General features: G+C 41.7%; 2 protein-coding genes across 2 annotated transcripts in view; one reads left to right on the forward strand and one right to left on the reverse strand.

Annotated features, from left to right (window-relative positions):
- LOC125723785 (germinal-center associated nuclear protein-like) overlaps window positions 1–13,196 on the forward strand; it is a 63,602-nt gene that overhangs the window by 38,822 nt on the left and 11,584 nt on the right. The gene's annotated exons all lie outside the window — the stretch shown is intronic.
- LOC125723810 (uncharacterized) lies at window positions 9,464–12,048 on the reverse strand. Its single transcript, XM_049000608.1, has 2 exons — window positions 11,751–12,048; window positions 9,464–11,007 (listed from the first exon to the last, which is right to left on the reverse strand). Exons 1-2 carry the CDS (start codon window positions 11,756–11,758, stop codon window positions 10,290–10,292), a joined length of 726 nt encoding a protein of 241 aa, XP_048856565.1. The 5' UTR covers window positions 11,759–12,048; the 3' UTR covers window positions 9,464–10,289.

Consider the following 13,196-nt stretch of genomic DNA (forward strand, 5'->3'; position numbering starts at 1 on the left):
AATAATTACAACTAATATTGTAACTGTGTTTTGCTTATGTTTGGAAGTCCTGGGTTAAGGACGAGGAGTTTTGTGCGTGCATGCGTGCCTGCATGTGTGCATGCCTGTGTAAGTACCTACCTGTCTGCGTGCCTGTGTACATGTCTGCCTGTGTGAGTGCATGCGTGCTTGTGTGGGTGCGTGCATTCCTGTGTAAGTACCTACCTGTCTGCGCGCCTGTGTGTGTCCGTGTGTGTGCCTGCCTGTGTGTATATGTCTGTGTGTGTGCATGCCTCTGTGCATGCCTGTGCTTGCGTGCCTGTGTCCGTGCATTCCTGTGTGCTTGTATGCACCTGTGTCTCTGTGTGTCCTTGCATGCATGGGTGCCTCTGAGTGCCTGTGAGCCTACCTGTGTCTGTGCCTGCCTATGTGTGTGTGTGTCTGCGTGCGTGCCTGTGTGCGTACATTTGTGCGTGCCTATGTGTGTGTGTGCCTGCCTGTGTGCGTGTGTGCTTGACTGTTTGGAGGAGTGCCTTTATGCATGTGTGCATACTTGCCTGTCTGTGTTCGCGCGCGCTTGCCTGTCTGCCTGCCTACTTACATGCCTGCCTACTTACATGCCTGCCTACTTACATGCCTGCCTGTGTGCACCATTCACACTCATGGTCAACTTGTTAACTCCAATTAACCGCAGTATGTTCCCAGAGGCGGGTGGCACGGTGATGCAGTGGTTAGCGCTTTCGCCTCACACCTCTGGGATTTGGGTTTAAATGCGGCCCTGAACAGGAGAAGCCCCTGCGGCCCTGAACAGGAGAAGCAGTTTCAGAAGATGGATGGTTGGATGGTCCCAGAGTTGTGAGACAACAGTGCTAACCACTGCACCACTGTGCCATCCCCATGTATGGGATATATAGGAGAAAACCTGTTACAGTTATCCAGTGTGTAACATGTCAAATCATATGACCCAGCCTGTTCCTAAAGGGGACTCGAGAGATTCTGAGTTTAAGAGCCAATAAGGCACAGTTTAAGTCTCTGTAACAACAAACAGTTCTATCAACCTGTATGAAGCATATGCAAAATCAATGAACAATGCAAAAATAAGTGTAACTGTCCTGCACTATGTAGCGTATAGTATAGTCATATATACTTAGTCAGTTAATTTTTAATTAGTTACAATTTTGATACAAATTACTATACATTTTAGAAGAAAAATGTTCTATCTATAATTTCTCATGTGTCAGTAATGGCTGGCTGCTTTTGCCAGGTTCCATGTATAAAGTAAATAAGGCTGAATTTTACTTAAATATATGTAGTGCTGATATTAGGAAGAACCATCATTCTTTAGAATTCCACATCCTTTTAAGTTTGGTTCTAATTGTGGTTGAGGAATACCTTCTCTTAGCATCCAAGAGATAGCTTCATTTTCGATTTTGTATTTGTCGCTCCCTCGCTCAGACCTTTGTTCTGTAAACTGCTGTTCAATACTCTCAGCTGTAAGCTTTTCGTTGATCTTTGTAAATACCGTTCTGAATACGCCTGGATGGCTCTGGATAGCATCCAGTAGTCCACAGCTACGAAGCCCATCCTGGAACCTATAAAAAATTTTGATACATTGATCAAAAGAGAAAAAAAACATCCACTAATTTTGAATGCCCTATAAACTTTGAACATGGATAATACATGATGAGGAACATGCCTTTCAAAGTGTTTCCTTATCCTGAAGGACAAACCAATTAATGACGTCTTGCACCACTTCATTTTTATTACTGAGAGATGCTTCGCAGACATCCAGCCAGCATCAGGTGGGTCTCACATCTTTCAACAGCTTTGTTCAGGTTTTTCTTAAACTCTGAAGCCACAACTTGACACTGGATTGAAAACATTTATTTTTACAGTGAATTATTTGTTCATGCAAACATTAATATCAAGCTTTTCAAATGCACATGAGCATAAAGAGAACTGACAAAACGTACTAAAGAATACGTAAACATTGCTATAAACACCATTTTAAAATTGTACAGCAGTCTGAAATGCAATTATTCACGTTCTTCCCCTACCTCTGACAGCAAGCTTTTTAATTCATGATCATGAATGTCCTCAATGTCTGCACTTTCTGCACCTGACACTATGGCTTGATACAAGACTGGAGCAAAGAAACGTGGGGATGGTCCTCCTTGAACTATGCCCATTGCAATCAACTCTCCTGCATAAAAGTAGCTGTTTTCTTTTAAAGCTACCAGAGAAAGATGAGAAATCATGCAATTACATTCTCAACAGTAACCAAAGCCTGACATATATATGAAATGTTTGATGGTTTCCCTCTGCAACACTTACAAACATATATGGCACTCCAAAACTCGCTGGTAGTCAGAACCTGTGAACACTGGGCTCTGCCTTATATGTTGAAATGCAAGTCTGAAGAACTCCCTCATTGGGCCACCCATATAAACTGCTTCTACAGAATTTCCCTCATAAGTGAATTTGGCATCAATTCTCTTTCTGGCAGAGAAATTTGGTCTCCTCATTGTGCGGACAGCACCATCCTAAATGTTCTTCCGGTTGATGTTGAAGCGAAGAGCTTCATCCTTATCAATATTCCTTTTGCAGCATCTGCAAGACATCCTGCAGCCTGAAAAGACAGTCACACAACCAAACATAAAAAAACACTACATAACAAAATTGCGACATTTGAACATTAAACTCACTTGACATTTCTATCAATGACTCTTCTATAGTTCGACTGATTTGTTCATCCTCTGACTCACTCACATCAGAGCAAACAAGGTCCAAATAGTCCCTGAAAAAATTTGCTCATTTGAGGTTGTTCTTACATTTTCTATCTTTCTGAGACCTCATTTACATTAATCATACCTGTATGTACAAACAGATGGACTTTCTGTGTCTATAACAGTGGAAGTTAAAATCTGCGGGGTGATATCAGCTTGGATGTTAGCTAGTGATTGTGAAGTACAAGGTGCTTCCTCTGCCTGGCATCTGGTATCTGGCTGTTGGTTTTGCTTTACAAGAAGAAGAATATAAAGACATTTTCATTTAAATGATACATTAAAATCACTCAGCATACATCTAAATACTTTAACAAATGCTCAGCGAGTTTTAAAGTCCATTTAACACACATTGAAATAATGTCTCAGGTGATGCAAGACAAAAAAAGTCTAAATCATGTATTTTACCTTGAGCACTGTTCAACATGCTGAACTAGAGACTGCATGGGAATATAATTTCTACAGGTCTGACATTTTTCCAGCACCAATGCTTGGCCCTTAAGGTAGAAAGCATAACAGTTAAACACAGCATAATACAAACAAGACATATGTAAATCTCTGAACATAACTCTATTTAGTAATTATTTGTAGTAGTTTAAAGAAATTGAAGATATTTCGTAGGAGAAGTGAGATGCTTTCATGAAACATTTACAAGTGTACAAAAAAGGCAAGATTTTTTGTGACTAACCTCATTAAGCTTACACAATCCATCTGTGCTTATGCTAACTTGGACGGAGTGGACGGATATAGTCGACTGCCTGATTCAAACCACTCTCTGTTCTAAGGTATTTCACGCTATATCCATTGGGTGGTATTGGCAGAGGTTCCAAATATATTGATCTAAAACATGCCAAAATTTGAAATCCTCCAGAAGTATTAAGTGGTGGATAAGCTGCATACAGGACATCTCAGAGGTCTTTGTAATTGCCATTTTTATCTGGGAATGTTATTCGCTTCCTACCTAGGCCACAGTTCTGTAAATGACTATGTTCTTCTGGCAAAGGATGGACATCTTTTTCCGCAAAACAGAAGAAGTCATGTGTCCATGACTCTGTTGTTATACTTGCTCTCTATTTCACCCTTTGGTATGGGTCCCTTTGTCCTCTTAAAACGGTCATACAACTGGAACAGCTGGACTAGATTTCTTTCAATCTGGTCCTGTCTAGATGTGTTAAATTCAGAATGTGCAACAAGTGCAGAAAGACTGGCTGAGGTTGACACCCCAGGTGTTTGATTTGACACCAGTGATGTCGCTTCTGCTACAACTATGTCTGAATTTTCAGACTGTCTCATTAATATCCTTGCAGCTTGATGCAGAAGTCTGGCTAACTTTGGAGACTCGCCACTGGGAAAAAATGCACAATACAGTATGTACTCAGTTATCCAGACATAATTAGTCTAATGTCTGTTTCAGCAAAGAGTAGCTGTAACTGGTGATTGTGATCTCACACACTACTAAAACAAAAGTTTAACGAATAATATAGCATTAATAAAATAATGTCATATTAAAGTGAAAAAAGTACTTTTAAATCACATAGCTTTCTAAATTTTAACGTCAAGATATAGCAAGTTCGACCCAATGAAAAACATAACTTCTAAATACTAAGAAGTGCAGGGTGCTGACTACTTGTCATCTACTTAGATTTCCAAAAGGCTTTTGATGTTGTCCCCCACAAGAGGCTCCTACTTAAACTCAAAGTGACAGGTATTTTAGGTACCGTAGCCACCTGGATTGATAACTGGTTAACAGATAGGAAACAGCGAGTAGTTATAAGAGGCACAATGTCACAGTGGGCTTGCGTTCATAGTGGGGTACCGCAGGGTTTGATTTTAGGACCACTATTGTTCCTAATTTACATAAATGATATGGATACCAATATATACAGTAAACTGGTGAAATTTGCAGATGACACCAAGGTGGGTGGTGTAGCAGATACTGAATTAGTGGCTCAGCAGCTACAGCGGGATCTTGATTTAATTAGTGACTGGGCCGATACCTGGCAGATGAAATTTAACGTCGATAAATGTAAGGTACTCCATCTAGGGAGCAGAAATATAAAGTACAGGTATTTCATGGGTGTCACTGAAATAAAGGTAGCTGATCATGAGAAAGACCTTGGTGTGTATGTTGATGCTTCCATGTCCCATTCTCGCCAGTGTGGGGAAGCAATAAAAAAGGCCAATAGGATGTTGGGGTATATCTCCAGGTGTGTGGAGTTTAAGTCAAGGGAGGTAATGCTAAGATTATACAATTCCTTGGTGAGACCTCACCTAGAATATTGTGTGCAGGTTTGGTCACCATATCTTAAAAAGGACATTGTGGCCTTAGAAAAGGTGCAGCGTAGGGCTACAAAAATGATTCCTGGTCTTAGAGGAATGTCATACGAGGAACGGTTACTTGAGCTAAATCTGTTCAGTCTCAAGCAAAGGAGATTGAGGGGGGACATGATCTAGGTATATAAGATTCTAACAGGTTTGGATGCTGTTCAACCAAATAGTTACTTCAGCATTAGTTTAAATACACGAACTCGTGGCCATAGGTGGAAATTAGCGGGAGAACATTTCAAGCTGGATTTAAGGAAGCACTTCTTTACGCAGCGTGTAGTCAGAGTATGGAATAGCCTTCCTGATAATGTAGTGCAAGCTGAATCCTTGGGTTCCTTTAAATCGGAGCTAGATAAGATTTTAACGACTCTGAGCTATTAGTTTAGTTCTCCCCAAGCGAGCTTGATGGGCCGAATGGCCTCCTCTCGTTTGTATAGTTCTTATGTTCTTATGTTCTGATTACTTCTGTTGCTTAGTTCGATGTTATTTTATTTCCAGGTGTGATGTGCCGAGTATGAAGCTATTCGCCGCATTATAAGTATGAAAAGAAGACAGAATATCAAAAATATCGAGGCAGAATTAATTCAACAAAGTATCAAAAATATTATTCAAGAAAATGAAACACTTCTTGCGACTGAAGGCGTCTGTCGTCGAAAAGCGAAGCATTACTGTCGCCTTTAAATCATGTCACATTTGCGACGTTTTACAGGAGGTAGTTAATCTTAACTTCAGGTTTGTCTGTAAAATATCATTATAAACAAGTAATGTGAGTTTTCAGTTTGCTTAAAGCAAGATAAATGAAGTTACACTTCCTTTAAAATGAAAGATTACAATCCGTGGCAGAGGGGCAGTTTGCAGCACAACACCGGCATTAAACATCAGCATAATTAAAGCCAAACTAAATGAGTTTAGCGTCATTCGGTAATTACATAGCACAATTATATAACTTAATACATACATATAATGTAAGGACTTCCATATATTGCTGACCAGGAAAAACTTTAAGTTCTAACACGCTGTCAGCGCGTGCCTCGGTGTCCCCACAGTGCACCCACAGTCCTTTGCATGCACCGGTGCGCCCTTAAAACTGCAGGAGCCTTCTTACAGGCATGATTTTTATGATCGCGCATTGCATTTGTTTGACTTTATTAGGCTAAAACTTTTGTTCTAACTCAGACTTTCAGTTTCATGATGCAGGCCCCAGGTGCTACACAGTTAATGGTCCCTGAGTGCACCACAGCTTTTGCTATAAAACAATCTCTCTACAGCCATATTTGGGGGCTGCCACAGGGGTGGCCAGAGGTTTCCAAGGAGGGATGTGGCCGCCCCTTGGAGGCGCCCTTGACATTAAGAGGTGGGGAGATACAGTATATTGTCACACTGGGCCTCCTGACCCTTTGGGCCAGTAAGGCCAGTGTCTCTCTCCGGTAGGCGATCACCTCTTTATGGTGTCTTTCATACTGCTCCATCAGGGCTGCCGGTTCCTCCCGGATGCCCCTCAGAACAGATATTTTTTCCACCTTCAGACCTGAGGAGCTCTTCACTACATTGGCAGCGAATGTTTCTGCACCAGTGGGCTTGAGTGCGTGGGGGGAAGGAGGGGCGTGTGGTGACAAGGAAGCAGGATGGTTGGGGTTTGGTGATCTACCAGACTGAAAGGTATTCTGGGGACTCAGGGGACAGTGTCGCCCTGATGTAGAGGGGCCTATAGGAGGGATGGCTGATGTAGAGGAGCCAGGTGTGGAGGTGCCACACATTGAGGAACCCTGGTGATCACACTACAGGGGGACAAATGTTGGTGGGCCAAGAGGAAGTGGCTGGGGAGTAGAAAGCACAGATGTCTGGGAGGTGGGTAGACTACAGAGATTTATGCACCCCGGGACTCCCTCAAGTGCTTCTGAGATCTAGGATGGCCAATACTCGGTCCTCCCCAGGAGTGAGAGAATGCAGACTGGTGCTCCCCCCAGCCCACCTCACCTGCTCCCTCCAGAGTGCTGCAACCATCCTTTTGGTGATGCTGACATCGTCCCTGCACTTCCTCCTCATACCCTCTGCCAGGCGGCAGCAGCCATGGCCCGCAGAATGTATCTTTTTTCTTTCATCTCCTGCTATATATTTTCCTGATATATATTTGTCTTTTGCAAAGTGCATCGTGGTATAGGAAACGTACCCCAGAGCAGGACTTCAGACTAAACCATTTTCGGGAAGGGTAGGTGTGCTTGGGGTGAAAAAACTTTACATTAACTGGTGAGATAGATTAATTTTATCTGTACTTTTTTGAATATGAAGAATTATATTATTTTGGGGGATATCTCCCTATTTTACTGCTGGAGGGAGCCCCTCCCCCCAAATTTATGCCTGACCCACAAACCCACACACTGTTCACAGATGAGAACAGCGCAGACCCTGCACGGTCATGTTTGGCAACTCCTTCCAATTTTATAGCCCAAACCAGGAGTAAAAGATGTCGAAAATCAGACCCTTCATAAACTTTTCTATCTTCAATGATACTCCATAATGCTGCTTAAAATGAAGCAATGCACGCACAAGTTAAAGCTCTTTTCGTTTTAATGAATGAGGAAAGAAATAGTTTTGGATAAAGAAATGAATTAGTCTTTTTTTTCCATGTGAGCATCCTCCTGCAGCCTTTAAATATGGTAAAGTGGCTGATGGATGGACTTCTGAGTGAAACTCATTACCCCAAATTTTCTTAAATTGGCTTATATATTTACAACATGGTGACTGCAACAATAATACACCTACGACTGTGGTGTTCTACCTAGAGCACCACTAGAGGGAGCTCACACATTCTATTGTACTTGCCACAGTAACAACAGTGATGTATAGGAACAGTTAGAAGCCGGTAATTTATATATAAAAAATGTAATTTCATTAATCTGAATGGGTGGGCCCAGCTGTCAATCCCACCCAGGCCTATCCATAGCTCCGCCTCTGTGTCAGTCCATCTCTTTGCAGTCCAAGTTGTACATCTACCAATCTGGACAGCAAATTTACAACCGTTCTGTTTCGGTGGTTATATTTAAGGAATGTCACATTAGTAAATTCACGCTTTACATGAACATCTGAAATGGGCAGAGACAAAATCTGCAGTACAGGCAGACCAATGTCTTTAAAACTCCTTTTTCCTTCAGCACCCTCATACTGCAAAACCTCAATCCAAAGTTCTCCATGTTGTTCATCTCTGTGAAACTGCAACAGGAGAGCTCTCTCCACTGGTTTTCTAATTCACCAAGGGAACAGGAAAGGCCCTCTTTTGGTAGGCTGCCTACTGCAGGTAATCTTACCCGGGGATGTAGCATCTCCAGCTTACTCAAGTGACTCTGGAAGTCGCATTTGATACTGTGTCCAGAAGCAGTCCATGCTGCGCTTAGGAATGACGTCTGTTTCAGTGTAGAATTGACTGTAAATTCCTAGCAAAAAAAACTGCCAGAAAAGTATTGCAAAATTGCTGTTAATCACTGTAAAACCCCCAGCTCCATGGGTGTCCCTACAGGTGGCTGCCCTTTGCTGCCAGGCTTGCTGTCACCTTCGTCTGTGCCCATGTGTCAAGTAGGGCAAAATGGGGTAGGTGAAAATAGAATTTCCCCAAGGGGAGTAACAAATTACAGCAATTGTCTTTTTTAAACAGAAAAATAACAATTAACTGTAATCTAGTTTAAAATGTTATCATGTATTCTATTCAAATTATTGAAGTTACCTGGCAACTGGAATTGGCAAATACTATTGATTCCAATGAAACATTTGAAACCACAAAATCACATGAAGAAAACGTACGCTGACCGTTACTGAAACGACCTGGTATCTGTTTCATACCTCACTTTACAACACACAGGACTTTTTTTTAACAATTTAAAGGCACAAGTTATTTTACGTCATGGCCAAGCCACCTTTGCTAGTTTAATGGCAGAAAAATAGTCAAAGCCAGGCGCCTGGTCCACAAGGGATGTACTCAGTCACTGCTGTGTTTATGGTTTAAACATGCTATAAACTAATTTTTTCTAACATTTTCTTTAAGAGCTAGGTGCACTTGCACCTTGGTGGATTGCTATTATATTTGTGGATTTGCCAGGTAGAAGAATGCTTCTCTACAGAGATACAGAAACAAATCTGCTTGTACACAATGTGAAAGCGTTTGAGCAGACCATCTACAACAACAGCAGGATTCCACCAAAGTAGAGGTCTGCATTCCCGTAGAATCCATGGCAATTAAGTGCAGGGCAGGACAAACTTTCATTTTTGAATGCAGGAGCACAAGGGAAGTGACTGATATGCTCGCAGTAAAAAGAATGAAACAAGTGCTTTTTGTTATCAAACAATTATTTATTTGCATGAGTAAATAGAAAATTACACAACAAAGTATAGCACGATATCACAACATTACATTGTCTCAAAGCGCTTTAGAGCACCCCCACCCAAAGCCCCCAGTGAGTAAGCCATAGGCGACAGTGGCAAGGAAAAACTCCCTAGAAGGAAGAAACCTTGGGAGGCACCAGACTCAAAGGGGAAGCCCAAACCTCCAGGGGCCGGCAGGGAGAGTGAAAAACACACACATCAGATAACTGCAACAGGTATTCTTCTACATATCCTATACATATGCATGGTACAGTGGTTAGCACTGTTGCCTCACACCTCTGGGAACATTTATCCATTTTCTAAAACCGCTTCTCCTGTTCAGGGATGTGGGGATCAATTTGCCTTTTGGAACAGGCGGTCAGATGGATCCCAGAGGCTACAGGCACGAGGCAGGGAACAACCCAGGATGGGACACCAACCCATCACAGGGCAGGCTCACACACACAGATCATTCACACACACACACACACACACAAACACACACACAAAAACTCACCATTCATTCACACACCATTCATAAACACCATTCACACACCAGTCACTCACACAGCATTCACTCACACACACACCATTCATAAACACCAGACACACACCAGTCACTCACACACCATTCACTCCCCATTCACACACACATAGACCATTCACATACACCATATACTCACACACACCATTCACTCACACACGCCATTACCACTCACACTCACTCACACATGCCATTACCTCACACACACCATTCACACACCTGTCACTCACACACACCATTCAATCACCATTCTCATACACACACCACTTACACACACCATTCACACCCATCATTACCAAACACACTCACATACCATTGACATATACCACATTCCCATTTGATGTGGACACCTTCACACTGCCTGCTTCTAGATTATTTATGTTCAGGTGTTCCACTAATAATTTGTCCACTTTAGTTCCAGCAATTTCCCAATTAAGAGCATTCAGCTGGAATTCACTGTCTACAACCTCTATCTCCACATCCATAATTTCCAATTCAAATTCTGAATTAAAACCCCTCTCTGCAGTCTCCTCCAATTTGACCTCTCCAATTTGTATTTCGACAATTTCAAATTTATCATTTACACCATCTAGCTCAAACTGGCAGAGGTCGACCACTACGGCTCCTATTTTCAGCCTGTCTTGGTGGTCATCTGCAGGCTTTATGGAGACTGTCCTTTCATTTAACAGAAAAACCTCTAACCCATGCATGTCTAACCCCTTATCCCTCCCAGGCTGGTTGATGGGTGGAGTTGCTGGGGAGCACTCTCCTTCTTCACCCCAGCAGATGATCTCATCCCACTTGTCCCAGGCTGCCCAATACACATCATCCGTCCAGCTAACTGCCTTGGCAATTGGCTTTCGGGTGTGTGACACGATGGAACGGTCAGCCTGGTCAGAGGGTGATTCTGCTGGGGAGCACAGCTCTTCCTCATCTTCCCAGTCAATCACTTCCATCCACTTGTCCCAAGTTGCCCAGTATCGATCGTTGCTCCAGCTGACAGCTTTTGCAATTCGTTTGTTTCTGAATGAGGAAAAACACACAAGCAATACAATAGAGCTGTCAGTCACTCCTGGCACATGGAATTCAGTTCTGCACTGACACCTTCGCAATGAACAACTGCATTATAGCATAGGAAACTAGTTAACTTTCACATACAATTTACATATAATCAAGAAAGAAGCCTGGAACAATTTTAAATTTTACTAAATGGCAATATACTGATTTTAGTCACCAAACAAACTTTTCAGGTCTTGCTTCACTACTTTTATCTGTGTTTGTTGCAATACATCTGCCCTCTCCTGGTCTGCTGGAATATCATTGCTGTAGGCAGCACCGAGCGCAACCACCCGCATCCTCTTCCGAATGCAACATGAAAGCGCGGGAAAGCGCACGTGCAAAAGTGAAATATCATCTAGACTTTGCGGCACAGGAAACTAGCCGACTTGCACATAAAATTTAAATATAACCAACACAGTAGCCCGCAACAATATTCACTTTATTTAAAAGCAATGAACTAATTTACTCACAAGCAAGCGCAATTATTTACTTAAGCGCAGTAAAGCGCACGCGGAAAAGCGAAATATCAACTACACTTTGCGCATAAAATTTAAATATAATTAACATTGTACCCCGGAACAAAATCACTTTATTTAAAAGCAATATACTGACTTTACTCACCAAACATATTTTAATATACATGCAAATTTGACAGATACTAAATAAGAAAAATTATCCGATAAAATGGGAGCAGAAAAGCAACGTACCTCGTCATCTTGGTGCAGAAAACAAGTGAAGCTGCGTCTTTCAAACCGGCAGCGTCCCACGTGCCGAAGAGTCAAATGTAATCAAGCAACACGGCCCACACAATTAAATAATAATAGCTCTTGTATAATTATTCTATATATTATTCTATAATTAGAGGAACAGACTTTTATAAGTTAACTTGTTCACCGAGAATAGTATACAACACCGTAAGCATATAACCCTTAAAGGATGATTAATTAAAATTCGCACATTCATCCTGCATAACATAAAACAATGACTTAAAGAGACTTAATATGAAATGAACGCTACTGTCCGAGGGCATTTATCTCCACAAATCGCTATGTAACATAATGTCTTAAATACTCTGATTTTCAGAATGACAGAATCTTAACATTTAAAACTTTGTTTTGCGATACCGATACGTAGTGATATTGGTATGTGGAACAACGTTATGTTACACACGCCTCCCACAATTCAAGAAGCTGTAGTTAGATTAAGAGCGTATTCACAATTTACCCGTTTGCCTTTTACCGTGACTGAGCACGATCCCCCACCCCAGCTGGTCTGCATTCCCCACATTGCAATTAACGATCCTGGCCTCAGCGCTTTTGTTACCGTGGGACTTTGTTATGTTGAAGAAAACATTAGAAGGGAACTTCTGTCGCACAACTGAATGAAATTTATGATTAATGCATGGCAGCATTCTCCAAGTACAGTGGGACGGACTCCCCAACGGACCGAGAGTGCTTGTGATGTAAAATACACTAAGATAATTCAGTTCCTTTAAAGAGCGGTTCTTTTAATACTCTGTATTATAATTTTCGTGTGCTGTCCCCTTAAAAAGCATATCACCAGTATTCCTTATTCAAATTGTCCCATTAAAAACTACAATCCCCAAACGTCAAATTGCATGCTTCTGCATGTCACCTACACTTCAGACTTCATCCTCAAAATCAAAGCAGTATTAACACAAGCGACATGTGCCATCACTTAAAGCCAATGTAACTTTTTTAAAATAAAGTCTGTTTCAACTGGATTTTTACCTAAGTAAAACAACCATTTTATGTTCTATTTATCTTAAAACTACTGAAACAAATAATTGGCTACAATGCAGTTCCGCTGTTTTGTTTGGCACCGTAAATTATGTCCTGCATTCTGTGGAAAAAAATGAAGGCTGAGGAATGTTACGTAACACAGTTAAAATGCAAAAGTTCTCTCTGGTGTAATTCACTGCATAAAACCATGGTCTTAAGTGTGGTGTCTTCTTCATAACACTCCCTGACTTTTGTATCCGTGACCATGAGATAGGGTGGGCTGCTTTTCTTCCTTCATTTTACTAGTGTTCCTCCCTTTCCTCCCAGCCTTGGCTGGTGGTTCAGGCAGCATCACCTTCTTTTAATGGACCCAGGTGTCATTTATTTTGAAGTGCAGAAAATGTTCTAGCA

This window comes from Brienomyrus brachyistius, unplaced genomic scaffold (assembly GCF_023856365.1).
Source record: "Brienomyrus brachyistius isolate T26 unplaced genomic scaffold, BBRACH_0.4 scaffold51, whole genome shotgun sequence".
Lineage (NCBI taxonomy): Eukaryota > Metazoa > Chordata > Actinopteri > Osteoglossiformes > Mormyridae > Brienomyrus > Brienomyrus brachyistius.